The sequence below is a fragment of the Diplotaxodon limnothrissa genome, linkage group LG5 (genome assembly GCF_057381915.1).
Source record: "Diplotaxodon limnothrissa isolate DT_005_m linkage group LG5, D_limnothrissa_male_GT1.1, whole genome shotgun sequence".
NCBI lineage: Eukaryota > Metazoa > Chordata > Actinopteri > Cichliformes > Cichlidae > Diplotaxodon > Diplotaxodon limnothrissa.
Window position 1 is genome coordinate 21,687,012 of NC_140600.1, and position 18,327 is coordinate 21,705,338.

Consider the following 18,327-nt stretch of genomic DNA (forward strand, 5'->3'; position numbering starts at 1 on the left):
GTTAGTTTCCAGCGTGAGTTTTCTTGTTCTACTTTTTTATCTTTTTGAAAGTGTTTAGTTTTAGTTTAGCTTCTTTTAGTTATAGTCTTGGTTTCAGTCTTTATTAATTAATATTGTACTCTGGGAAAATTTTGGGAAGAAAAGTACATACATAACAATTAAAAGAACGTTATGATAACAGTGACTCGCAGCCTTATAGACATCCAAAGTCTCAATAAATACATCAATCAAAGTCTCATCAGCCAAGTGCAGACTGCTTTTGGTAAAGTTTTGTTTGCTTCTTTGTTTGAACATATGAACTCTTTTCTCTTTTATTAAACATCACCCATCTCCTGTTTCAATCTTCTGAAGAAAACATAACATGATAAAACATTTATTTCCATTACATTCAAGAAAAGGCAGACATTTCTACACCTAATATCTTTAAAATATGCCCCAAATCACCCTGAGACAAGAACAGGCCAATTTCTTTATTCATTGGATGATTCAGTACTTTGCCTTGACAGCAGTACTAATGCTGACCTAAGACAGCATAAGTACTGCTGCATAGTTATGCCTTCACCTTCTACTGACAGAGAATGGTATCAACTGTTTTCTATGACAGATGTTTTACTGTCATTCAGTGACTTTAATTGTACCTTAGATACAGAAGGTTTAATTGTGAATTGTGAAGGATAAAAGTATTCAGGTTACATGTAATGATCACTAATAAGGAAATGTTCGTATTTTGGTGATATAAATGTATTTTTCTAATCACAACAACAGGACACATTTTATCCTTTCACTGTTTTAAATAAATACAAGATACAATAGGTGCTGGAAACCAGTAAGCTTCCCAGATTGCGAAGACTGCCAAACTCTTGCATTGGAGTGAACAGTATAAACCCTGGGGGAGAGGTTTCTTTTTTACAGATGTGTGGGACGAGTTGTTCTTTCCCAAGCCCACGGAAAAATGTCATCCTGTGTGAAGATGCACAGGGGAAAGCTAGACTGAAAAATGGGTCTGTTGAACCTTCAGACCAGCCAGTACCAGCAGGAAAAAAAAAGAAGCAAAAAACAATTAAATAAATAAAATTAAAGCTCAAGTTCAGGAAAACGTGGTATGCATTCAAGCTGCAACATTTCATTAATGTAAATTCAGCAAAAAGAAACTTTTATTTAATTTTTTACAGCAAAATTCAAATCTTAACTCAACACTGTTACAACCTCCAGCAACTGGAAAGCTGCGAAAACAACTAAACAACTAAAATTTGGCAATAAAGTGCACTTTTGCTACAACTCTGAATTATGCCATATTCAGAAGTTTGCAGACGACACGGCCATCATGGGGTGTATCTGGGATGACCAGGAAGAGGAGTACAGGAGCCTGGTGAGGAACTTTATCACATGGAGTCACACAAACCACCTGAAACTCAACACTTCAAAGACCAAGGAACTGGTTGTGGATTTCGGGAGGTCCAGACCAGGTCCACTGCCAGTTCAGATAGAGGGAGAGGAGGTGGAGGTGGTCAACACATGCAAGTACCTCGGGCTGTGGGTGGACAACAAACTGGACTGGTCATGCAACACACAGCACCTGTATAAAAATGGCCAAAGCCGACTGTACTTCCTCAGGAGGCTGAGGTCTTTCAACATCTGCAGGAAGCTCCTGAGGATGTTTTACCAGTCGGTGGTCGCAGGAGTACTTTTCTATGGCGTGGTGTGCTGGGGGAGCAGCACAGCAAAGAAGGACTCATCCAGGCTGGAGAAACTAATCAGGAAGGCGGGCTCTGTGGTCGGCATGAAGCTGGACACTCTGGTGACAGTGGCAGAGAAGAGGACCTTAAAGAAACTGATGGACATTATGAACAATGCCGGGCATCCTCTGCACACGGTCGTAAACAATCAGAGGAGCCTATTCAGCGACAGGCTGCTTCTCCCAAAGTCAAAAACCAACAGACTTAAAAACTCCTTTGTCCCACACGCCATCAAACTGTTTAACTCCTCACTGGAGGGGAGAGGGAGGAGAAACAGGGGGACAAGGGAGGGCGGGAACAACTGAGCTGTAGGTGCTTTTCTACACTGTGAAATATTTGTTTTTTGTTTTGTCTTTTTTTCTTATATTCGACTGTGCAATAATCACTGTGCAATATACTCACTCAAATGAGTAATCCTATTTATCCATATTGTATATTCTGTATCTATATATGTGTATATATGGTGTATTTATGCTTATATCCTTACTCTCATTCCCCTTAATGTATCTGTAACATGCAACTTCTTTTGTGCTTTGCTACTGGAAACTGAATTTCCCGGAGGAACCCACCCGAGGGATTAATAAAGTTTCATCTAATCCAATCTAATCTAATCTCTAATCTTTTCATATATTTATATATTTATTTTTCTCTTGAGGAAAATCTCCCCCAGATATGTTTTAATTCAAACTTTATTTTGGGTATCTTCTTACATTATGTTGTGTATCTAATAATGCTGCTGTTATGAATGTCAGGCTTATTTGGTAAGACTTCTGTTCTTGTTTTCTGTTTTTGTTTTGTTTTTTGCTTCAATAAACTATACATATATATACAAAATACATAAATATACAACTATAAAAACCTTAACAGTGGTATGGAAAGGTTTTTCTGCAACTGAACATTCTTTTAGACTAAAGACTACATTTTGAGTTAGCATTTTAAATTTTAGACTTTTGTAGTTATGGCTCTCCATTTTCTTACTTAATTACTCAAAATTTCAACTTAGCTTTTAATTTAAAAAAAAAAGTAATTAATAATTGAATGGCTGAAAAAGGCTTCCATACCACGGTCACACACAGCGTGTTGCCCTGGGCGGCTGTTTGGGGCTGAGGACCCACCCTGGTACCACAGACGGTTAGCGGCTACCGGAGCGTCGCTGAGCTGCGGAGGAGGTCGCTGTTCACAGCGGAAGATGGCGACTGTTTGGAGGCTGCAGAGGAATCTTTGGAGCTGATAACGGGGAGGAGGAGGAGAGGAAAGCTTCACACTCAGAGCCCTGAAAAGAATACGTCTTAAACAACGGTACCAGACAAATCTGGCGTAGTCACCGAGAGAAGCTGACAGCGTATAATAAAGAAGGAAACTGACATTACACATAGCCTGTGGTTGAGCTAGCGTTAGCAAAGATTATTAGCAGAAGACTGAAGGTTTCGACTAGCTCGTCAGTTAGGAGGGTGGTAACACCAAATAAGGCTGCTGACCTGAGAGGATGTCGTGTCGACAAGACAGCTAAGAAGTGAGCGATTTTATGCTGTTTAAAGCAGAGGTGTTGTCGAGAAAATGCACCTTTTCTTTGACACCGCTAGCCAAAAGGTTCTTTTTATGTTAGCTAACGTTAGCGTGGATGCTCATGACAAGTTGACTAGCGTTAGCCAAAGCTAGCACAAAATATTTTTTCTTGGTCACAATACGGTACCATTAGCTGGTTGGTTAGTTGGATAAATTGCAGTTTGTAGCAAAAATCAAAGCTCATTTAGCCTTATGAAATATGACGTTACTTCCCCTAATATCGTGAGTTAGCTTTAGGCGATAATTAGCACTAGCTACCCAGTATTGTATTATAATGTGATGGCTAACGGCAGCTAATTAGATGTAGCTAATGATATAACTGAAACGTCCGGTGTGGACAGACCAGATACTCAAAGAAAGGACTCCAACCGTTCTAAACAGTGGATATCACACTTAAGGTCGTCAAGCGCTAATTTTATGCTGATTGCAGCTTTGCAGTGTCATTGGGTTTCTTGGCTAGGAGCAGATCTCTTCCAATTTAAAGCCTTCACCCTCTCTATGTTTAGGCTGAGTGAATCAGTCATACAGGCATCTGTAAAATGTGGATTCCAGTAAGAATGTGTAGAGCACAATTAAATCTAGTTGATTCAAAATAGTCCCCTTAGCATCAATAGCCTGTCTCCCAATGTCTCAACAGACAATAATGTCCCGTTCCCCTGACAATGAAGATGGAGGAGGACATGTTGCCATGGATACAGAGGATGAAGGTTCAGAGCCTGCTGGGATAACGGAGGAAGTGGAAGCAAAGATGGGGTCCTCCTGTCAAGAAGGGAACATGGACAGTGGTGCCAAAGGAGAAGGGAGGACAATGGTGGAGCTGCCGGAGGAAGTTCTAGAGTATATTCTGTCCTTCCTCTCACCTTACCAGGAGCACAAGACCGCTGCACTCGTTTGTAAGCAGTGGTACCGTCTCATTAAAGGTACGCCGCTCATGTTTGCATAATATTTAATCATAAGGTGGATGCTTGTTTATCTTTGCTTAGAATCTGCTTTCTCCACTTTTCTGCCTTCTGTTTCTTGAACACTTTCTCTGCTAACTAGGTGTTGCCTATCAGTGTTACCATGGATTTTTGAGAGCTGTCCAGGAGGGTAATATCCAGTGGGAAAGTCGCACATACCCATATCCAGGAACTCCCATCACTCAGCGCTTTTCACACAGTTAGTATATGACCCTTTTACCATGGTTCATGTCAAAAGCATTTTGTCCCACTTATAGGTTGGTGTGTCTATTTCCTACAAGTCAAAATAAAATGCCACTTCATTTTAATGGATCTGAAGCCTCTAAATGTTTGGATGTAATTTAAGGTATGGATCAGATTATAAGTTTAATGTACAGCAATTAAAAAGGGCTTTCAGTCTGTGGTAGATGACTCATGAAAAGAGCAGCATCAGACATTTAATCCACGTATAGACTACTGCTCGTCTTAAAATAGATTATTAGCAACTTCATTTTTTTTCATTTTCTTTCTTCACCAGCTGCATTTGAAGTGAAATGTTCTTTCATCAGTTTTGTTTTGAAATCTTAAAATGCTGATTTGTGCTATGTCACTGTCATAATAGGCCACTTGGAGTAATACAAATATAAACCCTTTTAATTACAGTGGTTTAAATGTAGTGTCAGACAAGCTGTTGGTGCCATCTCATAAAGAACAGGATGATCCTTAAAGCATTGTGTGCAGAGACTTTAACTATACACCCTGGGTATTTATTCTCTCTTCTTGCGGGTTGCAGGTGCATGTTATTATGACTCAAATCAGTCCATGTATGTGTTTGGGGGTTGCACTCAGAGTAGCTGCAATGCTGCCTTCAATGACCTATGGAGACTTGACCTCAACAGCAAGGAGTGGATCCGCCCTTTGGCCTCAGGTAACAATTTCACAGGCTGGTAAGAACAACACAAATCAGAGGTTGTAACCCCTTTTACAACTGTTCTGGAAACAAGTAGCTTCTTATGTAAGGGGAGCTGTGTGGGGACAGTTTCCTTGAAAGGTTGAGTTGGCTCTCTGAGAAAATGCTTGTAGGAAGTGGAGTGAGATAGTATAAAGAGAAAAAGTCAGCAACATCTGGGTGAAAATGTGATTGGGTCAGAATTTCAACCTGGGGAACACAAGCTATGATTTTTAGATACATTTGGGTAGTTACAGTTTGGTTTACCTAGATATCCAACATAGTTGTCTGGTTACTGTTGATGTGGGTGGGTGGGGGACGGGGATAGTTCTCCAACCAGTCTCTAAAGTGCAACCTACCTATTTGATGTATTGCTATGGCAACATAATGGTTCTGCCTTGGTTTATAGAGTGTAGTAAACAGTTCAACATGTTTTTAATGGTCATTTAAAGTGTCCCCGCTACAGCACAAAGTTTGACAAAACTGTTAGTCCCATCCATGGTGGCAATTTTCTCATAATTACTGCTCCCATAATTCTCATTATGTTAACATGTTTTTAATCTTAAAACTGATTTTTCATGTTGAGATGCCAGGTAAATTGTTTGGTTTGGATGAGTTTAGGTTACAGATCTGCCTGTTTATATTTGTTTTATTTTCCTAAATGTAATTATTGTATAATTAATGCTACATCCTTGAGGTATAACATCTCATCTCACGGTTTGGGTCAAACTCCACTCTTTCACAATTTTCTGTCAAAAATCTTTGAAGACCAGTCACCCATATTCAGCAGGACATGCTAGAGAGAACAATAGTCAGATGCTTAATAGCAGATTTAATTATACAATGTATGAGTTAAAGCAAAGAGGAAACAGTTTCTGATATGTATGTGTAATTGATGACTTATTTAAAAATCTGGCATACTTATTTTCCAATAATTATTGTTTTATTTCCTTTAAACAGGCTCTTATCCATCTCCTAAAGCTGGAGCGACTCTAGTGATGCACAAAGATCTGTTAGTGCTGTTTGGGGGATGGACTCGCCCCAGCCCTTATCCACTACACCAACCAGAACGTTTTTTTGATGAAATCCACACCTACTCTCCTTCAAAGAACTGGTGAGAAGGAGTGACTGACACATGGTGGCCAAATATGAACTAGTTTAAACATTTCATTATTATTGTCTTCTTTTTCCATATACTTTGTTTTTTCCTCTGTCTCAGGTGGAACTGTATAGTAACGACACATGGACCTCCACCTATGGCAGGCCATTCTTCATCTGTAATAGGAAACAACATGATAGTGTTCGGGGGATCTTTAGGAGCACGTCAGATGTAAGAAGGTTTTATTTGTAATTGACTGCATGCAATTAGAAAGACTAGTCTAAATTTTTGCTTATTTAAACTACAGTGGTGTTAATAGGTTGCCATTGTAAAGGCTTCGCTTGGTTGGTTAACACATGTGAAACAAATTAAATTAGATCTGAAACAATGTGTTGTACAGACTGTGATCTTAGACGGCAGTAATCACTGTTCCCAAGTACAGTAAATCTTCCCACACTCGACTCTCAGGAATTATATTTCAATATAGATTACTAATCCTTTTAGATTTAGATGTTATGAACAGGGATGTATTACTGAATGAAAATTTCCACTGGTCCTCTTTTGGTTATGACAGGAGTAATGAAGTGTGGGTTCTCGACCTGGAGCAGTGGTCCTGGTCCAAACCGCCCATATCTGGACCATCACCACACCCACGAGGCGGCCAGTCACAAGTAAGGCTTCAGTATTTAAACAGGGATGCTTAATCATTTTAACAGCCCTGTGGAAGTTTTGACTTTGACTTGTCTCTTTGTGCATTTACTAAAGGTGCCAGAAAAGTCCATCTATGTTTTATATGTGAAATAAATGATGCTCTTCAAATGTTTATTCATTAGATTGTGATAGACGATCAGATGCTGCTCATCTTGGGAGGATGTGGTGGTCCGAATGCAGTAAGTTTTATTCTTTCTTTCCAGTTTTAAAACAGGTCCTTTAAACATGAGAACTGATTTGTTTTTTTTCCCCCTAATCATAGCTTCTTAAAGATGCCTGGCTTCTCCACATGGATGCACTACCATGGAGGTGGCAGCAGCTGCAGGTGGAAAACGAGGACCATGGGGCCCCAGAGTTGTGGTGTCACCCAGCATGTAGGGTGAGTGTGTGTGACTTAGCCATCAATTAAAGGTGTGTGTTACAAAGCACGTAGGTTGCATGTATAATATACACTGCATAATATTATGGTCACTGATGCAGGTTCTGACAAAGTTCTTAGGATACACAGAGGATCACAGTTTTTGCGCATGGGGCTGTATAGCTGCAGACCAGTCAATGTGTTCATGCTGACCCCTGTCCACCCCTGCCACAAAGAAAAAATGGGTCAGGAATGGTTTGAGGAGCTAAAAGGCGAATTTGAGGTGTTAACTTGCTCTCCAAATTCCCCAGATCTCAATCCGATCGAGCATCTGTTCAATGTGTTGGACAAACATGTCCTACACATGGTGGCCCACCTTACAGCTTACAAGACTTAAAGGACGGGTGTAGTCGAGTGCATGCCTGTGGGTGGGTCAGGGCAAAAGTGGGACCAACACAGTATTAGGCAGGTGGTCATAATGTTATGCCTCTGATCGGTGTATGTTTAAGATAATCTATATGGCACTTGGAACAGGTTACCTTGAAAGTAATCGGTAAAGGTTGAGACATTTGAAACTGATTATTATTATTTTATTTTTTTTTGAAAACTCTAAAACAAACATTCCCTGGTCAGTTCTGCCTTCATCTTAAGGTACTGTTGTGACCAGGTTAAAAACAAAAAAACATAAAGTCATTCTTTGACTTTACCTTCAAAATACCTCCTTAACCCAGTATGTCTCTTTATAGTACACTCCTGAGTTTTGTGAATACTTGTAAACAGTGTTCACTAATGCTTCTTCTTCCCAACTTGTTCTTTTTTTACACACAAGGTGGGCCAGTGTGTGGTGGTCTTCTCACAGGCTCCATCTGGGCGGGCACCGCTAAGCCCAAGTCTTAACTCTCGGCCCTCCCCCATAAGTGCCACACCTGCCCCTCTGGGCCCTGAACCTCCTTCCCTGCGCTCTCAGTCTCCCGTTCGGAGCGGTGCTGCCGGTGTTGTTCTGGGAGCTGTTGAAGAGGCTCCGTGTGTAAATGGCCGATGGGGCACTCTGAGACCTCGGCCTTCAGCGAGAGGTGGTGCCAGAGACGGTAGCCCGTCCTCCTCTCAGCAGCCATCTCCTTCACAAGGCCCAGAAAGCCCTCCTCTTCCTCCCTTAATAAATGGATCCTCCCCTTCCCCACGGACCAGCCCAGCCCAGGCTGCATCTCCTCCCTCTCGTCCTCACCTGCCTTCCTCCACTGACTATGGATGGGAGTCTCCCCCCTCTGCTGCTCACCATCCTGAGGTCCCCAGCACCAACGGCCTGCATACACCTCCCTCAGGCTCCCCATGCACCCCACCAGGTGCAGTGTCCCCTGCTGCCTTACGACGAGGGCTGGAGGCAGTGAAAAACAAATCTTCCTCATCTGTACCTTCTTCATCATCATCGTCTTCCCTTCAGACACAGGGGCCTTCTCCTGGAGGTGGAGCAGGTCCTCCAGGAACCCCTCCGTCATCCTCCTCCAGTCCTCCTCAGGTGGCTGGAGCCGATGGACATGCTATCCCGCCTATTGCGAGGCGTCTCGGTCATCATCCGCCGCAGAGCCTGAACGTAGGCAAACCTCTGTACCAGTCTCTCAACTGCAAGCCCATGCAGATGTATGTGCTCGATGTGTCCCGAGCCAAGTCTGCTGGGGTAGTGTCTTGGAGAGTTTATGGGAACGGGACTCCACCTGCAGTCACAGGACCACCGGAGACCAGCCTTCACACTGTGGTACAGGGCAGGGGAGAGCTCATCATCTTTGGAGGCCTCATGGACAAAAAACAGAATGTGAAATACTACCCTAAAACCAACGCCTTGTACTTTGTACGCGCTAAAAGGTAATGCAGCTCCAGACGGGATTGAGAAGATGTTCATCCTGTGACCACACAAGGGAACTGACACACAAGGCCTTTTTCCTGTAGGAAGGATTATGAATAAAGAACATAATCATTGGTAGATATTTCACTTCAGAAATTCACTATTTCCCCCTTCTGCCTACTGCAAGCATTCAAAAGAAAACACTTTAAGTACACTTTGATAAAACCATTTTCTTGAATGAGAATCCTGTGAGTGTGTGAGTATGAGACCACAGTGATGGGAGAAAATTTGACTTCTTTTTTTTTTTTTTTTTTTTTGTTCCCTAGAAGAACAACCAGAAAATTTTTATTTTTTGTGTCATCATCCTCTGAACTCTTAGAGTACGTCTGGAAGAGCGGACGCTGTTGACAGAAACTGTCTACCTGCTTTTTGTATCACTCTTTAAGCCTGCAATGTTTACATTGAAAACAGTGTGAGTGTGTGTGTGTATGTGTATGTGTGTGCACGATGGTGGTTAAAAGTTGTTGATTAATGTGTGTGACGGGGGCTACAGTGGATGAGAGATGTGGCACTGTACTATGAATATAGTTAAACAATAAAGGCCTCCATGTCTGCTCAGTGACAGTCTCAAAATTCTTGTTTGTCTTTAAACATTGCTGCTGTTGTAGCTTAAACAAGCTCAGCTTGCAGTCATAATTGTGTTGAAGCTTTCGATCATTTCAGCAGTTGTCATCAAACTGGAGAATAAACTTTGAAGTTACACAAACCTAAGGAAACAGCTGAAACCATTAATGTGAAGTTAAATTTTTTTTTTTCTAATAGTTAAATACTTCTTCACTTTAATTAGAAGTCGAGTCAAAATTAGAATCTTTAACTTTTATTTCCTCTGATAGGCAGGCAACAGTAATTCAAATAGCCACTGATTACACATGATGAATGCACAAACCTTAAAGCAGATGGGCTACAGCAGCATACGACCACACCGAGCATCACTCCCAAGAAGAGGCACAAGTTTGCATGGACTCGCTAAAAATGGACAATAGAAAATTGGGGAAAAAACACTACCTGGCCTGTTGACTGTGGACTTATGCTGGGACATTAAGATTAGTAGGGCTTTAATTTGGTGCAAACAACATAAAAGCATTAATCCATCCTACCTGATATCAAAGATGATAAAGGCACCTTGCTTGTACTGGGCTAGAAAAGGGGGTCTAGCCCAGTACAAGCAAGGTGTACTTGATAAAGTGTCTGTTGGGTGGACAAAAAAACATAGTGGTATACATTTCAACATTGTGAATTCAGTAGTGGTGTTACTCCCCTCGAGTCGTAATAAAGCTCAACTTGTTCCTTGTGTTTTAACTGACATTTATTTCGGACAGGAGGATTCTTCGACATGCCTTAACTTGTAATGATGTCCAACCACAGCCGATACAATGCCGTCAGAACTAAAAAGAAATACAAACTTAAATGAATATTCTTAATAAAGCCCCTAAGCATTATATATGGCGAAACATTCCAACAAAACAATCAATAAAATACACATTACACCTCACACTGCGGTAATTGCACTAGAATATCACGCAACACTAGCATATTTTCATACAACGAAAATAAACAAAAGAAAACATTTACCTCATTGGCCTCACTCAAAGGGAATAAAACTTTAATCCTTACATCGTGGGGAGGTCCAAAAAAGGCACTCTTTTATTTATCTTACTATTTACTATCTTACTGTGGACGTGCAAACCTCGTGGCTCGTCTCAATTAGCTTGCTGAGTGTGCCAGCCAAAAATACCCTCTTAGCAACAACAGACGGAACTATAGAAAAGGTTCCTATCTAATTGCACAATTAGTAAAAATAACACATTTAAACATATAAATCCAATGAACAAAACATGAATTACTATTGATTTATTTCTTAATATTTCAACTACTAATTGTTTCAACCTTACATATCTAATAAAATGAACTTAAATGCGAGAGTTGCCTATGACGGCAGCTACACTCCCACCAAATCACTTGTGATTTCCACCTATGAACTTATGAAATGTAAACTAATCTGCTTCTAATAGTGTCACAGTCTTGTGTATAGGTCTGTCAAGTAGAACTGGTTTACTCAGTCTCTTTCCATGGTCATCTAACAATGAGTCACTCATTAACAGTTGTACTTTGCGTATACATCCATCTTCACTCGGGTGTATGGCAACAACTTTGGCCAACTTCCAGTCGTTTCTTGATGCTTGGTCATCTTGTACGATCACTATGTCATTGATCTTTGCATTTCTGTTTGTTTTGTGACACTTTTGTCTTTGTTGTAGGCTCAATAAGTACTCTTTCTTCCATCTGTGCCAAAATTCATTGGCCAAGTACTGGACTCTACGCCATCTTTTGCGAAGATACAAATCTTCCTTTACAAAGTCTCCTGGTGGTGGCAGTATTACTGACGACTTCATGGTCAACAGAAGATTAGGTGTAAGTGGCTGAGGTCCAGTAGGATCGTTGAGTAAATGTGGGGTGATAGGTCTGCTGTTAACTATCGCCATCACTTCATAAAGATAGGTTCTTAGAGATGAACTGTCCAATGATCTGGATGACTGATCCAGAATGGTTGTCAATACACTTCGGATCGTACGAATTTGCCTTTCCCAGGCTCCACCCATATGACTGGCAGAGGGAGGATTCATCACAAACTCACAGCCTAGCTGTTTCAAACTTTCCTGATCCATTTCCTTTACTGCTTCCAGAAACTCACGTCTGGCTCCAACAAAATTGGTGCCTTGATCTGATTGCAACTGACATACATTCCCACGCAAAGCGATGAAAGAACGCAGTGAGTTTAGAAAAGCGTCGGTTGACATATCATCAAGTAGCTCTATGTGCACCGCACGAGAGCATAGACAGGTAAACAGAAGCCCGTAACGCTTCAGTTCTTTTCTTCCTTCTTTAATGTAGAATGGGCCGAAACAATCCATCCCACAATACGTGAAGGGAGGGGTGGTCTCCATTCTCTCACTTGGTAGGTTTGCCATCTTTTGCTCTTCTCCTCGACGTCTGAATTTCCTGCACTTAATACAGTTGTAGATAAAGGATGATACTGCTTGACTGCATCCTAGTATCCATATTCCGTTCGATCTCAGCTCATTTATCGTCATGCCCCGTCCTTGATGTTTCACCCGCTGATGATAGTGATCAATCAGTAACTTTGCGATATGGCAAGTCTTGTGGCTGCAATGTAGAACGCTCTAATCTACCTCCCACTCTAAGAACACCCTTCTCATCCAGGAAGGGATCGAGTCGATAGAGTCTATTTGTTCTGTCCTTGGGTAGATCCTTTCGCGTTTGAAGTGCCTTGATTTCCTTGCAGAAGATTGATCTTTGTACAATGGATATGACTTTAAGCTCGGCTTCTTTCCTTTCTTCAAGGTTAGTGGCTTTATTGCTTCTCCTTTCCAAGCCCTTAAACTCTTTCACAAATCTGAGAAGTCTTGCCATAGCTTTGACCAACCTTGACCAACTGGAGAATTTCAGAAAACGTTCTGCCAAAGAATTTGTTTCTGTAGTTGTATGGAGTACAACAACTTTGCGTACTTCTGGATCCTCTGCATCAAGTTTCCCCACCGTGACTTCTTCGTGGGGAAGTTTCTCTTGCCAAAGAAAACTTGGACCACTAAACCAGTTGGAGGTAATGAGGTCTTTGGCCTTCAGTCCGCGCGAGGCATGGTCTGCTGGATTGAGATCTGATACCACAAACTTCCATTGCATCGGTTGAGTGCTTTCCTTAATACGCTGAATGCGATTTGCAACGAAAACATGGAAACGTCTCGCATCGTTGTTGATATATCCCAAGACAACTTGAGAATCTGTCCAGAAGAATTCTTGAGCATCTTCTAGCTCCAACTCTGCTTTGAGCATGTCACTAATCCGCACTGCTACAACTGCTGCAGACAGCTCCAATCGTGGCACCGTAGTAACCTTCGTGGGTGCTACTCTGGACTTGGCAAAGACAAGAGCGCAGTGGACTTGTCCTGCTTCACTGACAGCTCTCAGGTACGTACAAACACCATACCCTGAAACACTTGCGTCTGAGAAATGGTGAAGCTCGTACTTCTGAACTGTTTGAAAATCTTTTGGCACGTAACATCTGTCAATTTTGACATCTGCTAGATTTTTTAGATCCAACAACCAGGACTCCCACCGTGACTTCAGATCGCTTGTGAGTGGTTCGTCCCAATCTGCTTTCTCACGACACATTTGCTGTAGTATCTGCTTCCCAAGTAGAACAAAAGGTGCCACAAAGCCAAGTGGATCGTAAATAGAGGCTACTGTGGACAACACTCCTCTTCTGGAAAGTGGCTGCTCGTTCACAACTACTCGAAACTGGAAATGATCCGAGTCGATGCACCATTTGACACCTAGGGCTCTTTCAATTTGTTGCTCGCCCAGTGACAAGTCCTTTCTTACTGTTTCTGCACAATCTTCTTCCGGTAGCGAATTAAGCACTTGCTTACTGTTTGAAACAAACTTGTGAAGTCGCAAGCCTCCTGTGCTGCAAAGTTCCTTTGCTTCCTTCACCAAACGAATTGCCTCTTCTTCTGAGTGGAAACTGATAAGACCATCGTCCACATAAAAATTTCGCTCAATGAATCTTATGGTAGCTTCACTGAACTTGCCTTGACCTTGTGCAGCAATATACTTGAGACCAAAGTTCGCACAGGCAGGGGAAGAAGCAGCTCCAAACAAGTGTACGCGCATGCGATAGACAGATGGAGTAGAGTTGAAGTCTCCATTGTCCCACCACAAGAAGCGAAAGTAATTTTGATCTTCTTCTCTGACTCTGAATTGATGAAACATGCGCTCAATGTCGCACATCACTGCAACTGGACCTTTCCGAAATCGGCACAGGACCCCCACTAGAGAGTTGGTTAACTCTGGCCCTGTAAGCAGGTAGTCGTTCAAGGACACCCCTCCGTACTTTGCTGAACAATCAAACACCACTCTTATTTTGCCAGGCTTTTGAGGATGATACACTCCATGGTGTGGAATGTACCAGGCAGGGCCTTTGTCCAGGTCTACAGAGGGAACTCTTTCTGCATCACCACGCTCTATAGTCTCTCTCATGAACTCTGTGTAGTCTTTGTGGTATTGCTTGTCCTTCTCAAATCTTCTCTTCAAATTTTTGAGTCTGTGTTCTGCACAGCTCCGGTTGTTTGCCAGACTTGGTCTGTCTTCCTTAAATGGCAAAGGTAACTCACAGTGTCCATCTGCTTTCATCTTCACTCCTTCTTCCATTATGGAGATGAACCTTAAATCTTCCTGTGAGAAGTGTGAATCTTCCACCTTTCTTTCATTGAAGTCGGACTCGAGCACTTTAATTACATCTGCAGATGTGACCACCTCTTTGACTTGTGTGCGACAGACGTATTGCACTTCTTTGACCAACTGCTCAGCTGACTGATTGGGTGTCACTTCCTTGACAATGATCTTGTGGCTACATCCTATGGCATCCCCATAGTCAACACATGGATTAGCTCCTCCAACTATTGTCCAGCCAAGGTCTGTTCTTTAGGCAAAAGGTTCATTATCTTTTCCCGCCACAACTTCTCTGGGTACCAACACTTGTGAACAATTGTAACCAATGAGCAGGCCTACGTCACATTCAATCAGTGGAGCGATTTCTTCAGCCAGGTGCTCTAAGTGTGGCCACGCTCTTGCTGTCCTTTGTGTGGGAATATGACTCAAATTCGCAGGAATAAACTCTCTTGTGTATGTCACAGGAAGAGGAATTCTCCTTGAAGAAGAGAAACCTCTGACCTGTAACCCAGACAGCCTTTGACTTGGTACTAAAGTGTCTTTAGAAGACATTGTCGAGAGCTTTAACTGCACACATTCCTTCTCTGCATCCAGAGCATCTGCCTTTTCCTTCAAGACGAATGTCGTGTCACTTTGGCTATCAAGAAGAGCATAGAGAAGAATCTCATGTTCAGGATTGCTTGTTGTGGATAACCAAACTGGAATGATTGTAGATGTGAGATTACTTCTGTCACTTTGAATCACACGGTTTGATATTGCTTCACTTGGTGCTTCCTTGGGTTTGGTTTCTCTACTCTCTTTATTGCCTTCCATCTCTTTCATTTGTGGTTCCTTGTCACTTCCCTTTTCTTCCCTTCTCTTTGAGGTCTTGTCTCGTTCCTCATGCAAACATGTCGGGTGTTTCCCTTTACATGTGTCACACATCTTTCTCCTTTCACATTTCTTTGATTGGTGTCCAAAGCCTAGACATCCAAAGCACAGTCCCTTAGTTTGCACAAATTTGACTCTTTCACTCAAGACCTTGTCCATAAACTTCCTACATGTGTGAATGCTATGATTTGGGTTTTCACAAAACACACATTTTTTTGTGTTGGACGTCTCTTCTGCAGCACTCACTAGCACCTTTGCTCCAACACTTCTTGTCTTGAAAGATTTCATTTTCTCTGAGTCACCTGCTTTGAGTGCATGAAGCGATGTTACTGGATTGCACGCAATCTTGGCTTCTCTCGCAATGAAGTCAACAAAGTGGCTAAATGTTGGAAAAGAACCATCTTGTTCTTCAATTTCAATGACCTTTCGATTCCATCTTGCTGACAACCAATCAGGTAGCTTGCTTAGCATTCTCTGATTCTCATTGCAGTCATTCAAAACTTCAAGACCTTTAACCTGAAGCATGGCCGCTTCACATCCTCTGAGAAAATCTGAAAATTCTCGAAGTTCAACGCTATCCTTGTTCCCAATCCTTGGCCATGATGTCAACTTATCTCTGAAAGCTTTGGTGATTACAAATGAACTTCCATATCTTTCCTCCAAAATGTTCCATGCTGAGTAATAAGCACGCTCTGTTCCCAACAGAAAATAACTCTCAACAGCCTTTCTCGCCGGTCCTCCAACATACTTGTGAAGATAGTAAATCTTTTCATTCACTGGGATGTTCTTTCTGTCTATCAGCATTTGAAACGACATTTTCCAATCCTTGTACTTGAGAGGATCTCCGTTGAAGACTGTAGGTTCTGGTACTGGTAGGCGACTTATGTGAATGGACTCAGCTAGAGCTTGGGCCAATGTTGTGGTACTATCTTCCTGTTTGCTTTCTCTTGGTTGTGACCTTAAGTTGGCTTGTGGCATATCAAACGGCTCTGCATTTGCATTAAGTTGCGAATGTGCAAACTGATTCATCGGTTTAGCTGTGACATTTCTCCGTTTGCTCCTTTCGTGCAGAAGGTCTGATATTTCTTCATCTGAGCTTCCTTCGTCATTGTACACTTTCAAACGTGCTTTAGCAGCATTCATTCTCTTTACTGTTTCTAGCCTTTCAAGCTCTCTTCGCTTTTGCTCTAAGGCCTTCTGTTTCTCAGCATTCTCTGCTTCAAGGATTTCAAGTGCCTTTCTTTCACTTTCCAATTCCTCCATAATCTTCAGAGTTGCTTCAGTAGCCGCAAGCTCTGCAGCTGCTTCTTGCCTCTTTACAGACAACTTACTTGAGCTTCTTGATTGCCTGCTATTCGAACCTTTGGATCTTTGAGAGGCGGCAGAATTGAATGCTGATCCTATATCACTCCAGTGAACCAATCTCTCAGAAAGTTCTTCGTCTTCTTCTGCTGCTAATTTTTCTTGAGCTAGCTTTATCATCTTTTGAGAAACCGCATCACAGGTGTCCACTCTGCGGCGAGTGTCTGCATCAGGAGTTTCATGATTGCGCAGTTCATCATAAACTTGTTTCACTTCTGCCGATGTATGTTCAACTCGGCCGATAAGCTCTTTAAGTTTTGCACTAACAGGTTCTTCAAGTGCCCTTTTTGCCTTGTTTTGCAACAACTTTCCACATTTCATAACTGACTTTGAAGCGAGCTTGAAGCTTGTTCACCTTTTCATCATGTAGTGCTTGGCCCCTTTCAGTGAACTTCTTAACTCTTTGACTTTTCCTCAAACTCCCTTCTTTAGTAGCTTTACTTGTGCATGGTTCTGGCAAACTTTCTTGCTCTTCAAAAGCTTCTTGCTGCTCCACAGCTTCAGTGTCACAGCCTTCTTGCTCCATGTCACAGACAGTCAAAGGTATTGTACTACACTCAAGTCACCTAGGTCAACTTAAATACGTGAATAGTCACCTTATGAAGCACCTAGGACCTTAAATTGCTTTACTTTAAAGAGTCAACTTAAACATATGTCACAAACTCTTAAACCAAAATAGTAAATTGCTCTTCACTTGTAGTAAAACAGAAAATAACCTTCAATGTCAAACAAAATACTATAATGTGACCTTTAAATATCTAATGCAGTCTTAAAATAAGCAAACCCTTATAATCAACTTAAACGTACCTTAATTACAGTTACTTAGCATAAACAACAATAACATGAGCTTAAACTTTTACTCCAAACCACCACACTTCCACTTTCATTGCTTGACAGAGTCCCTTTAAGATGAGCTAAAGAAATCTACTCTCCACATTTAACTTGTATAAACGTGTTACTTCTTTGTAGCTTAACCAAGCTGCACCGCTGGACTCTGGTTGCTTTATGAGATGTCTGTGTGTGTGTTTGAGCGTCTTTGACGCGTGAGAGAGACGCGAGCTTAATCACGTGACCCGGCGCGCTGTCGGCTCCGCTCCGCTCCCACTCGGCTCAGCTCCGCTCCCGCTCGGCTCCGCGAAACATTCCAACAAAACAATCAATAAAATACACATTACACCTCACACTGCGGTAATTGCACTAGAATATCACGCAACACTAGCATATTTTCATACAACGAAAATAAACAAAAGAAAACATTTACCTCATTGGCCTCACTCAAAGGGAATAAAACTTTAATCCTTACATCGTGGGGAGGTCCAAAAAAGGCACTCTTTTATTTATCTTACTATTTACTATCTTACTGTGGACGTGCAAACCTCGTGGCTCGTCTCAATTAGCTTGCTGAGTGTGCCAGCCAAAAATACCCTCTTAGCAACAACAGACGGAACTATAGAAAAGGTTCCTATCTAATTGCACAATTAGTAAAAATAACACATTTAAACATATAAATCCAATGAACAAAACATGAATTACTATTGATTTATTTCTTAATATTTCAACTACTAATTGTTTCAACCTTACATATCTA

The 18,327-nt window shown here is 41.7% G+C and overlaps 1 protein-coding gene across 3 annotated transcripts; it reads left to right on the forward strand.

The window, feature by feature from the left end:
• The first annotated feature begins 2,878 nt into the window (after nucleotides 1–2,878).
• fbxo42 (F-box protein 42) lies at nucleotides 2,879–9,795 on the forward strand. 3 transcript variants are annotated; one of them, XM_085354213.1, is made up of 11 exons: nucleotides 2,879–3,035; nucleotides 3,940–4,222; nucleotides 4,344–4,460; nucleotides 5,034–5,168; nucleotides 6,150–6,303; nucleotides 6,409–6,519; nucleotides 6,863–6,959; nucleotides 7,122–7,178; nucleotides 7,262–7,378; nucleotides 8,187–9,217; nucleotides 9,524–9,795. In XM_085354213.1, exons 2-11 carry the CDS (start codon nucleotides 3,946–3,948, stop codon nucleotides 9,603–9,605), a joined length of 2,178 nt encoding a protein of 725 aa, XP_085210339.1. In that variant the 5' UTR covers nucleotides 2,879–3,035; nucleotides 3,940–3,945; the 3' UTR covers nucleotides 9,606–9,795. The 3 variants fall into 3 exon arrangements, with proteins under 3 accessions (XP_085210339.1, XP_085210337.1, XP_085210338.1); XM_085354211.1 differs by lacking the exon at nucleotides 9,524–9,795 and having other exon boundaries at nucleotides 8,187–9,458; XM_085354212.1 differs by lacking the exons at nucleotides 2,879–3,035; nucleotides 9,524–9,795 and adding an exon at nucleotides 3,048–3,249 and having other exon boundaries at nucleotides 8,187–9,458.
• Nucleotides 9,796–18,327: the final 8,532 nt, after the last annotated feature.

What these genes read in the sequence shown, in the direction of transcription:
- fbxo42 (XM_085354213.1), top strand. Translation starts at nt 3,946, where the DNA reads ATGTCCCGTTCCCCTGACAATGAAGATGGAGGAGGACATGTTGCCATG. An exon ending in GATCCGCCCTTTGGCCTCAG is followed by an intron (nt 5,169 to 6,149) that starts GTAACAATTTCA and finishes TCCTTTAAACAG; the next exon opens with GCTCTTATCCATCTCCTAAA. An exon ending in GATGTGGTGGTCCGAATGCA is followed by an intron (nt 7,179 to 7,261) that starts GTAAGTTTTATT and finishes CCCTAATCATAG; the next exon opens with CTTCTTAAAGATGCCTGGCT.